Raw genomic sequence first — 21773 nt, 5'->3', positions numbered from 1 at the left:
ATTTCTTAGCAAGCAGTTAGCTCAAATTTAGGTGTCTGTATGAATGAACCTTAAGAAAATATTTTAATGAATTAAATATATATAAGCTGTAAGCCCTCCCTTCTGGAACTTTAACCTAATGGCAATATATTAAAAGACCGACATTGGCAAAAGATGTATAATCAATTTTTCATAATGTGTTTCCCAAGCAGTTAACTGAAAATTGGATTTCTGGGAACTAATAATGACACCTAAAATGATGTTTTTACAATAATTTATCTCAAGCTACTGGACATCAGCATAGAATCTTTTTATTCCACAGGAAAATAATATTTGCTTTTATATGCAGTTTCCATAGTTACTACAGTGATTTAGGGTGAAAAAAAAGCTGTTTTTATTTAAGTATATAAAACCATAGTTTTGTATAAGTCTATAATATATACCCCAAAATATGTGTGTGTGTGTGTGTGTGTGTGTTGTTTGGGATTACAATGGAATATGTACGAACAAGTCCATGACAGCTAGAGTAACATATTCCAGAGCTAGGAGTCCTATTTTTAAAATAAATACTCTGATACTTCTCATTGCTTGAGCTGTGCTTGTTCTGGGACAAATCTTAAGAATTAAATTTTCAGCTTAAACATTTGAAAGTTATCATTTTAGCCACAGCGAACTCCTTCCATTTTAAGATTTCTGAATAGATGACATAAGCCTTCTGGTTAAAATGCCTAGATTCCCCCTCCATACATTTTAATTTGTGATAACAATGTCATTTATTGAAAACCTGCAATGTACTAAATGCACTAATATTTCTACTTACCATTTATATCATCTGCCAATGGCACACATGAAATACTACGAAAGGTACTATTACTCCATTTGGAGACTCCCCTATATCATATTAATTAATAAAACTAGATTGCTTCATTATACCCCAAAGTCTATACAAAAAATGAATCATTACCACTGTGTTTTTTATTCATTAATCATGCAGGTCCCCCAGGGCTTAAAGGAGACCGGGGAGCGATCGGCTTTCCTGGAAGCCGAGGAATGTCAGGACCAGCAGGGAAGACTGGGAGGCCAGGTATTATGATAATGTATATTTTCTTTATAGAATATGTGAAATAATCACCAGTTCATAGATACTATTCCAACTTCTTAGATAACAAGAACAAGGATCATCCTAGTATGAATAGTAGCCCTTACCTGCGGTATATTTAGTAGTCTGAAACATTTTGAAACTGATTATTGCCCCCCTGAGGTAAGTTTCTGTGTCCCAAAAGGAAAGAATTAAAACAAAAAAGCAGAGGATTATACTATGGACTATAAGTGAATCAGAGTTACTAATTTGTCTTTCTAGAAAGTCTAACAAAAGGGGGACATGAGGCGGAATTTTAGGAATGTTAAGAAGACTCCCAACAGTCTATTTTACACAACTTTTCTCTTTAAGTGATGAGGGAAGAAGTTAGAAATAAGCCTCAGAAGAGACATGTCAGTAGAGCACAGCTTATCTGATGAATGGGAAATAGTGTGCCCCGTTGACTGAGTGCCTGCGTGTCTCCCACGCGGGGCTTGGAGATGAGGATGCAGGACGAGCTCCTCCCCCGCCCTTCAGGAGCTGCCTTCCAGACTTTTCCACACAGTGATCTCTCTCCTAAAGTTTAATCAAAAAGAGGATTCCGTAAAGTTTATGTGAAGTATCTAAATCTCAGGTTGTTCATTTTGGGGGATTAAACAAAGTGGTTTGCCCTTGGATTTAATGGGGGCACACAGTTATTTCATGTATATTTTCTTTGCGCTCTGAGGAAGTACAGGGATAGCATAGTACACATGTATGTGCATTTGACAGAGACAGCGTGGTACCTAGTTCAGTCCTCTGTCTGAATCCGCCCTGTCCACGCAGTTAGTCTCTCTGTGCGTCAGTTTTCTTATCTACAAAACAATGCTAATAAGAAGACCCACATTTTAGAATTTCTTTAAAAATCAAGTCATGGTAAGATTTTCTTTGGGACTCTTTCTGGAACAATTTATTTATAACTCCCTACTTACATTAAATCATAACAATTAATTTTATAAATGAATATCACAGAGGACTATCAGTAGATATCTTAAAGGACTTCAAACAGTTTTTTTTTTTGAGGTGTTTTATTGTTTGTATTTTGGGTTAACAGCATGGTTTTTTTAAAATTTATTTTGCTTATTTGTTCTTTTTTATCACAAAGCAAGATATGTATACATGTTGGTTATTAGCTATAGCTTATACAAGTTTTAGATATTTTTCTACTCTGAAAATCCTAGAGTTCAACAAATGCGTATTAGTCAGAGTGCTTGGGAGAGCATTCCTTCATTCATTCATTGCCTGCCCCCCACCCTCCGACAACACAATTTTATGAGAGTTCACTGTGTGCTGGAGATAAATAGAGCCCATCTGCTGCCCTCAAGATCAGGTGACAGACAAATGCAGAAGCACTTAGCACTAATGCAATGTGGTAAATAATGAGCAGTTAGGAAGGAGGACCAAATGCTATGGGAGCAGAGAGTAGAGAATGAGTAATTCTGCACGGCCAGATGAGATAGTGTTAGGGCTAGCCTAAGAGATGCAGAGAATTCCTGTAGGCCTGTGGTTGGTTCTCTAGCTTCAGCAGGTGCCAGAATCCCCTGCACGGCTATTCAAACAGCTTACTGGGCTTGACCCCCACTGCATTGGATTCAACAGGTCAGGGGTGGCACTCCCAGAAATTCATTTGCAACCCAGGCTTGGGGTACACCCCTCCGAGGAAATGGAAAACAAGATAGGTAACTTGTGATGGGAATAGGATAACACCGTTTAGATTGAGGTGGAAGACACAAGGATTTCTGGGGTAGGGAGGAAGAGGGAAAGAAAAGGGTGAATAAGCACAAACCAAGTTGATTGCACCTCAGTTTTGTCTGCTCTTAGGATAACAGGGCATTTAATGCCCTTGTACATAATTTAAAGTAACATTTTTAAAGGATCTACACAGAATAGTGCCAGGTTTGTAATGGGGTTTCTAACATGATATAAATAACATTTAATATAATAATAATTATTATTATCAACATTATTATTATATTTGAGTTTCCGTAGGCTGTTATAAAGTGATATTCTAGATTACATTGTGATGTGCTGTCTCGATTTAAAGCAAGCATTATGAATTGCCCTAATTTGTAAAAAGTTTTTTGTTTTTTTTGCTTTTTTTCCCCCACAAGGAAATCCTGGACAAAAAGGCCAGAAGGGGGAAAAGGGGAGTGGAAGCAGGCCATGTAAGTTTAGTTTCTTGTTTTTTGTGTGTGTGCACCTTTGTGTTAAACAAGCTCTGCTAGCAGTGGTCTGGCCTGAGGCAAATGTTTAGAAAGAACTTCAGCATTGATCCACAGATTCTGTAGAAGTCAGCCACAGCTTTCTGCAAGTAAAGTATGTTAATTGGAGTAAAACAAATAGATTAAAGTTATACAACTCTTTGAATCTCATTACCCATTTGTATTTTGTTTTTGTGATGAGCACAATTTTCTAAAAATTCCACTTAGAAAATGGTTCAATTTGCAAGCCAGTTTCTGTCTGGTGAAGGAAAATCGAGCTTATAAATAGAAACAATTACCACCTCCTTCAGTAAACAATTGAGCTTCCCGAAATGCTACATATAGGAATCTGGACAATCTAAGAACTCTGCCAGACTAATTCTCTGATGGCTGGGTTTTGTGCTTTGTTTTATTTTACTAAAAACTGGAAGAGTGGTATTCTATATCCAAGACCTTTAAAACTGCAACAGAATAGATTTCACAAAAGGAATCTCTGCTCGGTGGAGGGTTAACCTCACATTGCAAGGCACTGAATCCGTAAATTAGGTCTTAAAAACTAAATGTTAAAAGAGATGTCTTCAAAATGCCATGCCACAAGGCAGTCATTGTGTCTTGGTTGAATCTACACAGATACAATGAAAGGATTATGAAAAGGAATGGAGATTCTGTACTTGACTTCTCAGAATTCACGTGTTCCTCCCCCATATTCTTAACAGGAGCTACATGTGATTACCTGTAAGAGGTCTGTTCTAGACAGATCGTGGCAAATCCTTTAATACCCCCAAAATCTAGCAGTTTCCCCATAATAACTATTGTTTTAAAAGTACAGTACCAATTTCTCTGCATTAACAAAAGTAATTATTTTAACCTAATACTGTGTGGGGGTGCCATCTTTAGACAATTTAGAGTCGCCAGTGTGAGTGCCAGGCATGAAAGTGTGGTGTAACCACATGACGCTTCCCATATTTGTTGCATTGTTGATCTGCTTGCCCTTGAATTAAGTAACACTGAGCCTTCCTTGCGTGTCTCGTGATTGCTTTAGTGTTATTTGGTGATCATTAGTGTTGTTATTATATTAAGGTAATAGAAACATTAATATATCTTTTCTCCTTTTATTACTTTTGTCTGCTGTATACTTTTTGCCACTTCTCCCTACTTCTCCTTGTCAGTCCATGTATTTTCAGTTGTGCCCATTGTATAACTCTCTCTTCCCTGCCTTCATGGTTTTCTCTGTCTTTATCTTTGGCTCTTCTTTATCACCTCTTCTCCTTTTCCTGAGGCTGTCTCTGAGCTATTTTGAGTCTGGTTCATCTTGGCAAATGCAGGACTTCTTTATTTTGTAGTCTGTAAACTGAACACACACACAGTCTTCTGTAGCCTGAGGTTATCAAAACATTTTTTTTTCCAGATGTGTTCAGAAATGTTTTCAATTACTAGGTATTTTCATGGCTGTTTGAAGTTTATGTGCATTCTTTCTTTCAGAAAGCACGATGAGAGATATTTCTGTGTATAAGTATATATAGCCTCCAGACTCCATGGAGTAGATATGACTCCATGGAGTACACATAACTCCATAATGTTTCAAAAAGAGAGAAATAATTACATACACAAACATCTATACTGTATGCTTTGCTTTTTACTTATTGAAGGTAATATGCCATCATTGGCCCATCTCAGTGCCTTTGGCTCTACCTTTTTTTCCTGTGGCTATGCGTTATTCCATTACCTAGCTGTACTGTAATTACCATAATATATCATTCATTTCACTAGTCATGAACACTAGACAATTTGTGCTTGCTTTGATTTGGCTTTAATATACAATGCTACATTCAGCACTCTTATACATGATCTTGTGGGAATATTTTTTAATAGAGAATTTTCTAGAAGTAGAATCAATAATTCAAAACTGACATGCATTTTGCAATTTGATAGATTCTTGAAAATGGCTCCTAAAAGGCTGTACCAATTTATTCTCTGTGAAAGTGCCTGACTCCCCACATCTTTAATTAATTCTGATATATAAAAATTTATGTTGAGTTATTTTAATAGAGATTCTTTTATATTTTTTAGATTAATTTAAATATAATACAAATAATAATTGGTTTCCTCTTTTATATACATGTCAGGACCGGTACCACTCCCTGATCCTATTAGGGCAGGGCCCTTTGAAGATCAGGTGGGTTGGGTGGGACACCCTCTGCTACCATCTCATTAAAAGGCCTGTCACCTCTGGACACGTCATCAGCACAGCTGACTCCAAGATCCCTTTGTGGCTCCTCCAAACAACCTTGGTTCCTGTGGTGCCCAGCTTCCGCATGGCTTCCTCTCCTAGGCCTGGGTGTGTTTTGACCTCTGTTCTTATGCTCATACGTCCCCCGACTCCAGTACCCCACCATCGCCCCCCCTCCCCTGACTGGGGTGCCTCACATTCCACCAACTTGCACGTTTTCCCAACCAGCCCTCAGGGCCAGGCCAGAGTCCTCAGCCACCTGCTCATCTAGTGCTCGTTGAGCCGAATTAACCCATTGGGTTCTAGGGAAAATCTTGTGGTACTGACTAGATGTGGGTTCTTTACACTCAAAAATGCTCTTCTCTCAACCAGTGATAGGGATAACGTAAGAAAATCCATTCACTTACTAATTCATTCATTCAACACATATTCATCCTGTACCCTTGGAGCTGGACCTTACAACGAATAAGCTAGCCATTGAGTCTGGCCTAAGAAAGCTAATTGTATTATATAAAACGACAAACTACATTGGAGAAAGAATATGGCACTATATAGGTGTTTAGAAGAGATCAAGATCTTTAAATGTCTTAGAATATTAAAAAAGTAAATTGATTTGATTTGATTAGTTTACCTTCTTGTCTTCTTAGTCCCCACATTACAGCATTTTTTTTCAAGTTTCATAGTGAGGTAAAGTGGAGCTTAAACAGATCATTCAACACTTTGAATCAGAGACAAAACTTTTCTTAAATTGCCTGGCTGTTTCAAACAAGAATTTTTGATCATGAAAAAAAAAAAAACCTGATAATTTTTTATTCCCCAAAACTCTTCGTCTTTTGTGCTACAAATAATCCAGTATAGATCCTGGAGAAAAATAAATATTTCAGTAGAACTGGCAATACTTTGTGAGGGTGCAGAAAGAGGCAGATCAGGAAAAAAAAAAAAAGAATAGGAAATATGTGGGATTCTATCTTATTTTTGAGTGTCCTCTATTAATAGATCACATTTTCAAAACTCCTCCTTCCTTTACGGTTTAACACGGAGTCCCAGGATTCTAGTAGAAGTCTAAGTAGTGTGCCTGTTTGCGTCTCACCACTTCCATTCCCTTCCTCATGAAATGGCCATTTGACACCTACCTCACAGGGTTGTTGTGAGGATCACATAAGATGCTGTGTGTAAAGATGCTCTATAAAATCATAAAGTGCTTTAAATATGTAAGTTATGGCTCACAGTATTCTCTCTGAACTGGAACTGCTGTTCTTTGGTGCTATAACACAGACATTTCAGATCTGTAATTAGAAGGAGTGAAAGCAATGAAAATATACGAAGCCAAATAAATGTCATGGACAAAAAGAGATATTCTAGACTCCAGACAATAAGATTTTACATTGATAGAACAATACAAGTGTGACCAGATCACAAATCAAGGCGTGTGAGCCAAGCCGAAGAGCATAAATTATAAATAAAAACACCAACTAAAGAGAGTGCATGCCAGAGGCCAGAAGCTGTCAACAGAGGTCAGGAAAAAATGTCAGGCTAATAAAACAAGAGTCCAGGTGCTGAAAGACAAAGCATGACCCCAAGACACTGCTGATGAGAAAGCTGCAGAAGTGCCAAGATAAATTAGAGCTGTCAGTGGTGCTCTGGGTCTGTGCTTGCCTGCGTGACACCACAATCTCCAGGAAGGGAAGGAGGGTGTTGGGAGAAATCAGCCAGTGTCAATAGTCCCAAATATTAGCAAACTGGCAACGCTGACTATCCAATTAATGGAAATGTCTGAAGACTAGTTGGATCTCTTTGTTCATGGTTTAATTGGGCATGACTTTGAACGTAATTTCCTAGCCAGCTCTCAGGTAGAGCCTGACGCCCCTTTCACTGGCCAGCAGGCCTTGGTCCCTGTTGGCCAAAGAATAGCTCATATCCCAGAGGTCCTGGGAGACAATCCTAGGGGGATTTATTCACAAGTTATCTGACACTCCAGGCTACAAATAGATTCTAAAGTATGTGAAATACTAACCCTAACTTTCCAAAATAGTGAAAAGAAGCTTCTCTTTTTAGACAAATTAGATGCTGAATGCCCATTTTACACACAAATTATACCGACTTTAATCATGTATAATGAAAAGAGTGCGAGTCTGAGTCGATCTCTAATGCTAGTCACATGGTTTGTCTTCTGTGTTCTCCGCCTCACTTGGAAGGGTAAGTGTTTCACTTGAGCAAAAGAATTCCTGCCATACAATTGAACACTGTATGAGGCTGTGTTGTAAATATACCTATTACTAATGTGTGGATTGTTTTACTGCGCTTTGCTCATGCCCACGAGACTATAACTAGGATGTTACTTTAGAGTATCTTAAAACTCATTGAGTGGTATAAACAATCAATTTGTCGTTCATTTGATGTCTACTGAAGACTCAACTAAATCATAAATGAACTATGGTCCTTCTCAAATCATTCGATGGACCAACGCAAAGCCTTTTTCTCCAATCACTACGTAATTATAATAACAAACATTTAGAGAACATTTGCTGTGCACCTGGGGCTTTTGATGCATCATCTCATTTAACCCTCAGAAGAGTCTTTGAGGTAAGTTCTATTATAATTCTCCTTTTATAGATTAGGAAATGAAGGTTACTGCTAATAAGTGGAAGAGCAGAAACTCAAAGCCAAGTATATCAATTTCCAAAGTTTCTGTATGTAGCTCTGACTCCATTCAATAGTCTCACACTGGTTTTATGTATTTTTTATATAAAATCACAGATATGCAGTATGGATGGTATGGAGAGAGGAAGAAGGAAAAGAGAAAGATTTGTCATTAGCAATTTGCTTTTCTTTTTTTTAATTAAAAAAATTTTTTATTTATATATACATTTTTTAAAGATTTTATAATTTATTTTTAGACAGAGGGGAAGGGAGTGAGAAAGAGAAGGAGACAAACATTAATGTGTGGTTACATCTTGCACGCCCCTTACTGGGGACCTGACTTACAAACCAGGCATGTGCCCTGACTGAGAATCGAACCTGTGGCCCTTTGGTTTGCAGGCTGCTGCTCAATCCACTGAGCCACATCAGCCAGGAATTTGGTTTTCTAGAATGGGCCTAATAATTTGAAGACCCGAAGGAGATAAAAATTCATACAGCATAACTTCCATTAGGTCCGTTTCCAAAACACATTGTCAATCAATCTGATTTGTTTTATGTTTCTGCTTTCATATATCCTCCATCTATTGCCTCCAGTCTCTCCCCCATGAATATTACTGAGAAACATAGTCTCCCTGTGATGCACACAAAGCTTCCGTGATCAGTAATGAGAACTTATGTGCAGGGGAAGGAGCTACCTGTTACTGTTCTATCTTTATTTCAGTAACTGGCTCATGTTTAACATTTTTCAGTCTAATGTGGCTGTTTGGATGTCCATGCTGTGTTGTGTCTCTGTCATCCCTCCCCACTTTTCTCAGTGGCCCCAGGTGGCATTTAGCACAGCAGAGTGCACTCGAGCAGTGAGGTCTCCTGATGACTCAGCTGAGTGCTGCTCATTCTGGACAGTTATATAACGTTTAAGGCTTTATGTAATTCCACTAATCGTTGCTAAAAACACAGTGTGTCCATGAACACAATGGATGTGTTCCCTAATGGTGTGTATGACAAATTTATCATTGAAACAGAGAGTTCAATCAGTAATGGATCCTGCAGTTAGCACTTGTCCTGGGTAGTCCTTATCCCAGCTGACTCTCACGGCCTGGTTCCCACCAGAGCCACTTAGAAGGATCTAGTAGGCCCTTAAATGCTTTTGCAATTTTTAAACAAGAATCTTCTAACCCTTTAAAATAGATATTTCCATGGCAAAGTGATTATTTTTGTTAAAGAGAGGCTTTTAATGTGTTCAGATCACAGCATAGCAGGTATAGTTGCTTAATTCTCATTTATAAGTTAAAGGAAAACTTGCATTTTCAAGTTGATACCCACCGAGGTACCCTATTTCTCATTTCATTAGAAAATAATCAAAATGAAGTAAAAACAAAGAAAAAGGGAAGTACGTTAGTCTGGTAGGGTTGCCAAAACAGAATAACACAGACTGGGTGGAGTAAACTACAGAAATTTATTTTCTAACAGTTCCAGGAACTGGAAGTTCTATATCAAGATGTTGTCAGGACACCAGTACTATCTAATTAGGACTCCACCTTATGACCTCATTTAGTTTTCATTATCCCTTTAAAGGCTCTGTAGTCTCATTGAGGGTTAGAATTTCAAAATCGGAATTTGGGGAGTACAATTAATCTCAGTGTCTGCGCGCAGCCTCCTGTCCCAGCCTTAGCAGTACAAAGCTAAATTGTTTCAGGATGCGCAAGATCCTGCCTCAATGGTCTTTGCCCGTCTTCTGGAGGTTTTGTTCTCAAAGAGGGCCTGGAATGAACCAGAAATAAATTCAAGACATTCTGGTATTTTTATAGTTATGAGAGCAAATTCAATTTTATTTGTTTCTTGCCAATATTGTATTTTCACATTTCAGTAATGTTCTTTTACATTACCATTACGGTGTTTTATAATATAAAAATTGCCAGAATAATACAGTTTAAGTGGATGGCAACTAATGACAATGAGATTAATGGCAAACAGAATCACTTGGGAAATCGCTTCTAATTGCCCTCTGTCAAATAGGCCAATTTACGTATTTGTAAGAACTTTTAAAATTAGAAAGTAACAGTAATTAGCTTCTTCAAGTAACGCAATCTATTGGTTCATGTAATTGAGAATTCCTAGAGCTAGACTTTGTTTTCAGGCATGACAGGTTCTAGGAGTTTATTTGGACTTAGTTTCTGTCTCCATCTCTCTTTCTCTGCATACATGTTATATTCATTGTCAAGTAAGCTCTTGCTCTGCTTCATTATTTACACATCTAGCCTTGTCTGAGAAATAATGCCTCCTTCTTTACTTCAAAGGAACTCATATTGTCTCTGCTTGGATCCTGAGTTTTCCCTTGACTGACAACTTTTATGTCTAAAGAATGGGTCACACTCATTGTCCTACCAGAGGAGGTGAATACCAAGCGACGGGTTAGACAGGGTCACCCCTTCTGAATATCAGGGTGCAGGCCAAAAGGCCCTGTAAAAGTGGATTAACCTCACTGCGTTGTCCAGAAATATCTAGTAATACTCTTGCTAATTGCTACTGGACAGCAACATATTAGGTCAATTTTTCCATAGTGTGAAAGATTTAGAGACCTAAGTAACCACACTATATCCTAGCGTTGTTCCAGCAGCTGTTCACAGGCATGGAGATCATCTAAACGACCTCCACAGCTTTTATCCTATGTAGATGGCTGGAATCAATGTAGAGAAATTCTGGTTGCAACAATTTGGGTTGTGGTCATGTATATGTTCGTTCCAAAAGCTCTCCTTGGGATTCTGAAGCCCAAAGTAATTGAGAAAATTTTTTTAAATGTATGATTATTTTGTGCCTCCACCGCCCATCCCAAGCATTAGGCCAGAAGTCTAAATTTTTAAGAAATAATAATATTAATGATAATAATAAAGCCTATAATACACCAAGTGGCCCTCTGTGCCCCGCACTTTGTGTGCCTCCTTCACTTAAACTTCACAGGAAACTATGACTTTGCTGTTTTTGCCATGAGAATTTAGACAGCTGAGTAGCCTGTGCAAACTCACACAGCTAATATATATGTGGCAAGTCTGCAGTTTGAACCTTCGTTTATATAATTTAAATTCTATTACTGGTACAACATTATGTTTTATCTTAACCTGACTTTCGCTCTCAACCCTCATCAAAGTACATTTGTGAACTATAGTCATTCACACAAAAGTCCTGGGAGAAAATTAGAAAACATGCCATAAAAATGAAAAAAAAATTAAAGTGAAAACAGGCAAAATAGTATGTCCAGAGTCAATAAAGAAGCCTGTAGCACAGCCAGACTTGGGCCCTGGTCTCGACTTTTAATCTGGAGAAGCACCGTGTTTCATGACAAGGGTCCTGCCTCTGGTCTGATGAATAAGCCCTGCGACCCTCCCTTTTGAAATAAAAAATTTAATTAGCTCAACCTCACTAAGAACCCACAGGTTGAGAAAAACCATATTTTACAGGGGTTTTTTCCCCTTCTTTTTTTTTCTGTTACTACCCAAACTAGATACACCATCCATGTCTTCTTTCATGTATCTAAGAGTCTCTACTTTGATTACACAAAAGTAGTCAAGATGTAAGCCAAGCAGATTGAAGCAATATTTCCTGGAGAATTGTTGTTGAATTTTTGTTGGATCTTTGAGACATCAAGTGATTTGTCCTTAAATTTCCCTGGGCACAGCTGTTAGATACAAATTATGGCCTCTCCTCCTGAGTACCAAGGTGATGAGGATCATACACGCTCTTGTCTTCTAACAATGCCAGGAAGTTAATCTGATAACAATTTTCAGAGCTCTGAACAGTTGTAAACATAAACAAAATATAGTGCACAGAGCCCAGGAGAATGTATACTATCTTTTAGTTTACCTACCAATCCAATTCAAGGTACAAACACTCAGTTAATTTGGAAAATTATTTTTCCTTCATAAAAAAAAAAAATCAGAAAATCTGTACGGACTTGTCAGCCCTGCCAAGAATGGGGCAGCTTAAACTTCAGTGGGTCAAACTTGAGACATTTTTCTCCACAAGACCCACAGCTCAAATCCCCTATATCTATGCTTTCGCAGGTTCCTAGAATAACTTTCAGAATAAAGTATAATGAATAATTCTGTCACTACTGTTTATATAGTACTTTAGAGTTTAAAATACATTTTTCACATATTGTCATATTTGAAACCTCTATTCTAGGAAGTAGGTGTCATGTTGATTTTTTTTCTTTATTTTTATTGTTGACACTATTACAGATGTCCCTGTTCCCAGCCGTCCCCCATCCTTACCCCTCAACGCCCCCTTCCCTCTGGCCATCACCACACCGTTGTCTGTGTCTATGGCTATGCATTTATTTATGTTCTTTGGCTAAGCCCTTCCCCTTCTTTCATCCAGTCCCTCCCCACCCTGTTATCTTTATTTTCTAAATGCATAAATGAAGCCACACAGAGGCTAGAGCACTTGCCAGTATCTCAACAGCTTATAAAGAGGGACAGGAGGACTTCTACAAGGCCTGGCTGAGGACTAGATTTTCAGAAATTAGAATAATAAGACGATGTATGCTTTTTGATGATGGGAGTTTTCTAAATTAACTTTGTTTCATATATTAATGGATGACTTGATTACTTTTATGCCCTAGGGTTTTAAGTGAAAGGCAAAATTTTAAATACCCTGCAAGTAGGTAAATACAACTTCCCTTTTTATGTATTTTAAATAGTCTCTTAAGAAACTCTAGAAACTAAGACTCACTTAGAAATAGAATATTAAATAATAATAAGATTATTATTTATCTCTAAATATTAACAAGCACCCCCCAAAATGAACACTGTCCCTTGAAGAAAGCAATGTGCTTTTTGAAATGTGGAACTTTTTATTTAATAGGCAGTTTTGAAAATGCAGTGGTAGAAGCAGCGTTATAGCTCATGACACTCTGGAGAGAACTTACACAACAACCGCACGCTGCTTTCCTTGTCTCACTCAATTTTTCAGTGTGTTTTTCACACATAAACTTGTTCTTAAGCATCCCATCCCTGTGAGGATCTGTACAACCAGAGAGGTATTCTTCTTAAACACCAAGTTTTCCCTTCATCTTAAATATTTACCACTTTTTAGCAATATTTTAAAGTCTTGTCTGATAATTCAGTTCAAAATCTGACAATATTAACATTGAACATGATAGCCTTCTGCTATTTTTAAACTTTCATACATTGAAGTAATATACTTTTACTCATAATTAAGTTACAGTATCATCTGAGTTTAGTACACTTTAATTTGAAGCAACAGATGCTAAATTTTTATTTTAGTTATTCAGCAGTTGAACTGTGGGTGTTTAGTATAATCATGGTTGATTTTTCTAACTAATTCCCAGTGTTACCACAATATCTACTATCCAGCTATTCTGCAGTCCTCAAATCTGGGGGATCAGTTTGTTCTTTAATATTGAAATAAAATTGAGGACCAACCTAATGCTCTAAGGCAATTCCAGTGATTCCTGTCTAAAATAGTCTGATGAAAATAAGAAAAATTTATTCTTCTATTGCCCCTTGTTCAAATCCCTGCCACTTCTATAATGATGAGTTTAATAGCATTTTTAAAAATTCATGTCCATAAGTTCTTTCGAATCGGTGATTCAGGATTCTTGGGGTATATTCCCAGCTATGGAATCACTGGTTCAAAAGGCAGTTCCATTTTTAGTTTTTTGAGGAAATTAGGTCTGTTTTCATAGCAGTCCTATATACAATAGCCAAGTGCTGGAAACAGCCTAAGTGCTCATCAGTAAGTGAGTCGATCAAAAAACTCTGGTATACCTACACAATGGAACACTACACAGGAGAAAGAAAGAAGTCCTTTTGGCAACAGCATGGATGGAACTGGAGAATATTATGCTGAGTGAACTAAGCCAGCTGGTGAAAGACAAGTACCATGTGATCTCACCTATAGGAGGAATCTAATAAACAAAATAAACTAATGAACAAAATAGAACCACAGGCATGGAAACATGAAACAGACCAATGGTGACGAGAGGGGAGGGAGGAAGGGGATAATGGTGGAAAGAAGGGGAAAGGACCAGTCAAAGGACATGTACAAATGACCCACAGACATGGACAACAGTGTGGGAATTGAGTGCAGGAGTTGGGGGTGGGATGGGTAGAGGAGGGCAAAGGGGGAAAATAGGGACAACTTTAAAAGAGTATCAATAAAAAAAGATTAAAAAATTCATGTCCACCTAAAAGCTCAGAATGTGACCTTATTTGGAAGTAGGGTCTTTGCAGGTATAATTAAGTTAATACAGACTCATACTGGATTCAATTGAGCCCTAAATCTAATGACTGACACCTTTGTAAGAAGAGGGCCTATAGAGACACAGGGAAGATCATGTGAAAACAGAGACAGAGATTGGAGTGAGGCAATTGCAAGCCAAGAAGACATTAGGAGCTAGGAACAGGCAAGGCAGGATTTCACCTGAGCCTTCAAAGGGACCATCCCTCTGATGACATGTTAACTTCAGCCTTCTTTCCTCCAGAGTTGGGAGAGAATATACGGGGTCTGTCCAGAAGGTATCCAGCCATGTACTATAAAAAAATAGAGACATTTACTGAAGAAAATACAAGATGCAAGAAACATTGTATGTAGGACAATGTACACAGAATGCCTCAGTCCCCTTCAAACTAGGTACCTTGGGACCTCACACAGTTTTCCCAGTCTCCCTTAGCTGCCCTGTCATATTTTCCTGAATCTCATCCTCAGTTTGAAATCTCTTCCCTTTCAACGGTGATTTTGTTTTGGGAAAAGCCAGAAGTCGCAGGGAACCACATCTGGGCTGTGGTGGGGCTAAGTTACCTTGGTGATTTGATGTTTCACAAATAAACTCTGCATGAGATGTGATCCACGAGCGGGTGTGTCGTCGTGATGATGCTGCCAATTACCAGATGCCAATAGCTGCAGCCTTCTGAATCATCCAAATAGTTTCCATGGAGGAATGTTCAAGCTTAACGCAAGATTTGATGCAGATTTGTTGCTTTACTCACTCAGCCATCTTGAATGAAACCATAGCCACAGAGTGTACGTGCTCACTCAATAGCATCTACAGCCCCCACTGACTAGTACAGTGAAGTCGTCATTGTTCCTGCATGTGTATTCCAGTCCACTCTTCTTGGCTGCCAGTTTACAACAGTGTTGCACAAACCATTCTCATTATATTAACAATGGCTGGACTTTTTCCAGACAGGCCTTGTATTTCTGCTATTTTAAGCCATACAATCGTGAGCATTTGTTACAATAGCCCTAGTTTCTCCTCTTCTGTCTTGGGATTTCCAGACTGTGTCTATCTTGACATCCAGATAACAGATTCAAAATTGGTTACTTTTTTTTCAGAGAAATGTCACTTATTTCCCCAAACATCTGATACCTGGGTTGTAGCTTTCATAACTAAATACCTCATTAAGATAATTATTTTAAATAAAAAAATCAGTTCCCTTCCTAGAAGAATTTTGCCATATTGCAAGGACTTCCAGGTCAGCCTGAAACCATTTTCGAAAATCTCTTAGTTATATTTGGAACTCAAATATAATAATTACCTTTGTAACATATTTAAACCCCTATTTAAATGAATGGTATAAAAAAATGACCATGAGGTTAACAATATCGTAATTGAAAATGAATTACACTCCTCACGTCGTTTTTAACCTCAGTTCTTCACCCAAGCAACAGTGACATTCACATGGAGAAAAGCCCCAGGGTCTACATGCTGGAAGTTTGCAGATTCATAATATCTTTTTTCTTACTGGTAAGGAAAGACCTATATGAAGCACTTTTAAAATTTATTTAGGGCTTATGTATGGCTCCATCAACATCTCTGTGAATGTGTTGTCTTCTTTAAATAAAATATGTTTCACATATAAAGGAGAGATGGAAGACCATTTATTAACAAATAGCTAGTGAGTAGTTATGTACAAACCACTTGGTTTTGAAAAATATTGAAATTTTACCATACTAACTGTAGGTATTTGTTTTTAAAGATATATCATTTTAACACATACAGTTGAAACTCTATGCCAGTCTCCTCTGCTTTTCCAAGATAAAACATTATCTTGGAGTTTGTATATTTCTTACCATTCAGGTTTTATACATTTATCACATATGTATATATGCGTAAACAATAGGTGGTATGGTATTGTGTCTTTTTATAAAAATAGAATTATCTTTCATTTTGACCTTGTTCTTTCTCCTCAATTTTATGAATTTCAGCTTGGAGTCACAGACCTGTTACAACAGTAAGGACATTAGTGAATATCCAGCCACTACTTATTTTATTAAATTAATCTTAGTTTTAAAAATATTATATAAAATTTAAAAGATTATATATTCAATTTCTGTTCCATATACAAAATTACTGTCAAATATGCTTAGCTACTTTCCAGCCTTTTTATATATCATTTTTTGCATAATTGAAATAAAAATTTTAATATCAAGATAGTTATTTGATATTATATTATCATCTCTTCCCCCATTTCTACATTTCTTCCCCCTTTTGACAGTTGTGCTTAATGCCTCTAAAGCTATCCATCTAATGTATAACTCTCCCTCTAGTCTGAGATATTTAATATATTTTTGTTTTACAACCGTCCTTAGAAATAAGACTACAATAAATGAAATAAAAATAACATCTGAATTTGTTAGTTTTTATTATATTTGGTGTTCTTTCCTCAGATTAAATTGCAAAATCTTTTGTAAAATATCTGCTCTATTACATATTTTTATTTGGTACCTTAAGGTCATAGAAATGTGAATGTACTATTAGTATAATAAATATTCATATATGGACTTTTAAAATGACACAGAAATTATCATATTGCATTCTTTTCTCCAGAACTAGGAAGTAAGAATAGTAAGATCTCCTTTAAAAAGTTAAATTACAATGAATCAGAGCAGAGATAATGTCAAATCACCTAACCTGATTGAATGTATTAACATATATAAAGAAAAATGTGCGAATCAGAGAGCTTGCTGTCCAGCCCCAGAGGCAAGATCTCACTGCTATGTCTCATTGTAAATTAATAAATTAATTAAACGAATAATTCACTTATTGGGATTTGACTCCCTATAAAGATTGCCCACGGGGAGAAAATGGCCTTGTCAAGCAGATACAAATATTCCAGTTTTTGAGGCAATTACATTCTCCTTGCAAATGGAATTGACATTTAGTCCCAAGATTCTGTTTAACATTAGTCTGCCACTGAGAGATAAATCCTCTAAACCTAAAAATCAGGTTTAGGAGTGTGTCAGGCCTTTGATCCGACTCCCCGCCGGAACGTCCCTGCCTTCGGGGGGCGTCCAGTGAGCGGCCACGGCATTTTTTTCCCATAATCAAACTCATGTTTAATTCTGTAAAGTCCATCTTTTCCTTCACAATTTCCCTTACTGTTTATATATTTAGAAATGGCGTTCCCCCTAGAGACTCGTAAAGCATTACATTTTATTAATTCTATTGTGTGATATTTTAACCATTTACCAATTTATTCATTCAGTAGGTTGTATATCAAGAATAGCCCACCGTTCATTCATTCATTCATTCATTCGTATCATAACTTTTTATCAAGTGACTATTAATGGAAATCTACCTTTTCTCAGGTGCTAAAAAGAGAACTGTAAAAATCTCAGTCTAGCGGAGAAAAGACACTTGTTTGCAGCGCCCTGGTAGGTCCACAGCGCAGTGGGGTTGCGGGTGAGAGGCCCATCCAAACCCTGCGGGGCGGGGCGAGGGTTGCAGAAACGCCAGGTGTGAGAGTAGGAGGGGAAGGTGCCGCGGAGGCTGGGAGTGGCGATTTGGGGAGCGCTCCAGAACGGAACCAGAGCCCCAGACGCTAAGGCGAGGAAGGCTTATTTTGGGGCAAGGTGAATCATTATAAAAATTAAAAAAAGAGTCGGAGCACAGGGGCCGAGAGGTTCTCCAAGGGTTGGACGGGAGAAGAAAGCAATGGTGAACCGTGACTTTATTTATTCCCGGGATCACCTGATGGGAGTATCCCTACTGAAATCCTAGACTATTGTGTTTCAAACTGTCACAGGGGTTGGTAAGCTTTTTCTATAAAGGGTCTGATAGCAAATACGCTAGAAGGTCTCTGTCTGCAACTATTCAACTGCTGCTTTTGCATGAAAAGAGTCCTAGACAGTATACAAACAAGTGGGCGTGGCTGCAGCTGCATTTCAAGAAAGCTTTATTTATATAACCGGTATCAGGCTGATACTGGCCCAAGGCCATAATTTGACTCCTCACCCTTGCGGAAGAGTTTCTGCAGAATAGTAGATAATCGTGCTTGGCAATAACAAAGGTCAAATAAACTCACATCTGAAACCACACGGTAGGTTTTGTCTATTTGCAGAAGGTTTTATCCTAGTTTGTTTAGAACTCTTCTTTCAGGAGCACACGCATTAAACAGGGAACTAGTGAAAACATTTATTTAATGAATAAGGTGATTAATAGCACAGATAATATATTCATCCCAATGCTTTCATCAGAAAATGAAAACCTCAAAATTTTTAAAACTTGTAAACATAAACACTTTATGATTGTGTACCATCTTAAAGAATGCAATATTTCTACTAACTTTCATAATAATCTCAATATACATGAAACTTGAAGGCAGGTTACATATTTTATGCAAATTATTCCAGGAACCCAGGAAAATGCCTGGTACAGAGAAGTTGTGTTAAGATACATTTAACTGAGAGCAAATATCATTTTTCTATTAAATAGCTGAAAAATTTGGTCTTAGGTTAAATGTTTTAATAACATCACATAAACAGTGTCAAGGCAGAACTAAAATCCAGATTATCTGAGTCCTGGATTTTTAATTTCAGTTGTACTCAACAGTCACGGATATGAAAGGGATCACAGGGCTAAACGTTTAGAATTGCCAAGGACAAAAAGACTGTAAAATAGAAACTTGGGAGTGATTAACATAATGTTTTATCATGTGGACTAGGGGACAGAGATATTTAGCTTGCAACAAAAGAAAAGAATGAAGCAATTTACAGAGAAGCTTTTGAATGAAACTTGGAGAGTACTGAGCCGATTCGAGTTGGTTAAGCTGTTCCGGAGACCTAAATACCATCTTATCCCTGGGTTCCATGGGGAATCCTGTGGTCCCTAACATACCTGGTCATTTCCATTTCCATTTGTTTCTGTTTTCAGCCAATTTTATAAAGTAATGACTGATACAGAGAGTCATTAAATGAACACATGGTCAATGTTTATTTGAATTCAGTCTCGAAAAAGTCTACATTAATTAAGTTGAGATTTAAGACAGCTACCCAGAACAAGAAACTCATAAAAATTACTCTCTTCTGAAATCTTTAGGTACAAGGCAAATATTCTGCAGTGGAAAAAATCTGTCTGACTAAATGGGTTAGCTTAATACCAAAGTAACCATTGCCATTATTTACATTTATGCAATGAGCTGGCTAAATTCAGAGACAATTATGGTCTGCAGTCTTACAGACAAAATGCTGTTTGATACTGTTCAAAATGACAAAATGGACTTTTCTTTATCACCAAATCAGAGTAGGTGAAAAAGTCTCTTGGCCTGCCACCTCTCCATGTTAGTTCTGAGATGGGCAAGGGTCAGTGAAGCGTGGTCACGTGTCTATAACTGACTTATAATTGAAAAATATTTAGTTAACAGATAGGCATAAGCATGTCCAAATAAATTAAGTCCTAAAAAATTCAATAGAGAAAACTATTCCCCTTCAAAATTGCATAAGCAGAGGGGATTTGGAAGTAATTGTACCTATTCTCTTTGGAATAAATGAGGCTAAAGGATAGTATAAAAGAATCAGCAAGTGTGTCTGATAAACATGCCTCCTCTTTTAAATATATAATATGATCTTCTAGGTTAGTGGTTTTCAAAGTATGGACCCAGGACCAACGACATCGACATCACCTGGGAACTTGTTAAAGGTGCCGAGTCTTGAGTCCCACTGACAATCTACTGAATCAGAAACCATGGGTGAGGGGCCAGCCATCTCTGATTCTAATGCACACTGCAATGGGTTGACTTGTGTTCATTCATGTCTACTTCACCCTATCTCATTTGTATTTTGAAGCCATAAACACCAATGTGATGGTATTTGGGGATAATTAGGGTTAGATGGGTCATGAAGATAGCATCCTTATGATAGAACTAGTACCCTTAGGAGATCAGGGTGCTTATTCTCTCCTCAAAAATTGCTTTGTGTCCCATTCAGAAGAAAGAAAAGAAAGAAAGAAAGAAAGAAAGAAAGAAAGAAAGAAAGAAAGAAAGAAAGAAAGAAAAGAAGGAAGGAAGGAAGGAAAGAAGGAAGGAAACTATGTTGGGACAAAATCAAGGGGTTTTATCATAAGAAATATCCTTCATATTTCTAAATAAATGTCACTATAATTATCTTGTATCTCTTGCTAGAAGAAAGGATATATGGTCATCTTTGTGTTTTTATGATATTATAAAATATCTTCTCCTCTACCTCCTATATGATTGAAAGTCACTGGATTGTATTTTCCAGTATGTGCGTTAGTGTGTCAGGGAGATAATGAATTATTTTGTTTTAAAATTTTCTAAATAGTAAGAAAAATCTACATACCTTTTAAAAAATGATAGCTCTTGACTTTTAAAGTCATTGGAATATAATCTTTGAAGTGTTTTCATTTGCATACCTGACATAAATTATAAAATGGAGAGAATAGATTTTACTTTTCAGCTTTGACTAATGCCATGCTTCCACTTAAATTCTTTACCATTTATGTGATGTTAGAAAGTTGGAAATTTATCCCAAGAATTGACCTTGTTGAGGAAAAGTGCTAAAATTCTTTTTTAAGCACTATAAAACTCTAATGAAGCTCTGCTTGCTTGTGTTGCAGCTCCACCGACGACAGTCCGACTGGTCGATGGTAGTGGCCCCCATGAAGGCCGAGTGGAGATTTTCCACAACGGCCAGTGGGGTACAGTCTGTGATGACCACTGGGAATTGCGTGGGGGACTCGTCGTCTGCAGGAGTTTGGGATACCGCGGTGTTCAGACTGTGCATAAGGAAGCCAATTTTGGACAAGGTAATTTTCTTTATTTTTTTTTAAAAAAAGAAACATAAGCATTCTTTAATACATAAAAGCAAGTAGAGATAGAAACTTATGGGATAGGAAGAAAAATTCTATGTCGAATGTTTTAAAATGACCTTTCCTAGAAAGCAGAAATGAAAAGAAAGGGATGTTAAAATCAAAAGCCATGTGTTCTCAGACAACCTTTAACGTTTAAATTTTATTTAGATTCAGTTGGTTAGTTGGGGAGTACTAACACAGAGGAAAAGAGAATGATTGACAAAGCAGGGCAGGTGAATCAACTACTCGATTGTTAGAATCCAGGGAGTGGACAGCTACAGTTCTAACAGAAGGCTTGCGATTGTCATCCACGTGGACTTATTCACCTGGAGAGGAAGGCTAAAAATTCTTCAGTTTTAGAAATAGCAGCATGTGATGATCGGAATTCTTGGGATGTGTCTTTGCTGACAAAATGAAATCTAGTTTGCCAGTTGTCTAGATAATTTAATCAATGTGGTCTAGCTGAACAGCTCAATCCAAAAAGACTGATACACTAAA

The 21773-nt window shown here is 37.4% G+C and overlaps 1 protein-coding gene across 1 annotated transcript in view; it reads left to right on the top strand.

The window, feature by feature from the left end:
- MSR1 (macrophage scavenger receptor 1) overlaps window positions 1-21773 on the top strand; it is a 64015-nt gene that overhangs the window by 33447 nt on the left and 8795 nt on the right. Inside the window, exons 7-9 of the mRNA XM_054566101.1 lie at window positions 974-1063; window positions 3208-3261; window positions 21042-21230. Coding sequence (XP_054422076.1) covers window positions 974-1063; window positions 3208-3261; window positions 21042-21230 — 333 coding nt within the window. The remainder of the gene's footprint in view (window positions 1-973; window positions 1064-3207; window positions 3262-21041; window positions 21231-21773) is intronic.

This window comes from Pteronotus mesoamericanus, unplaced genomic scaffold (assembly GCF_021234165.1).
Source record: "Pteronotus mesoamericanus isolate MK-2021 breed Mesoamerican mustached bat unplaced genomic scaffold, CSHL_Meso_final contig_169, whole genome shotgun sequence".
Classification (NCBI taxonomy): domain Eukaryota; kingdom Metazoa; phylum Chordata; class Mammalia; order Chiroptera; family Mormoopidae; genus Pteronotus; species Pteronotus mesoamericanus.
Note: the sequence above shows the minus strand (reverse complement) of the source record. Positions and strands in the feature narration are given on the sequence as shown.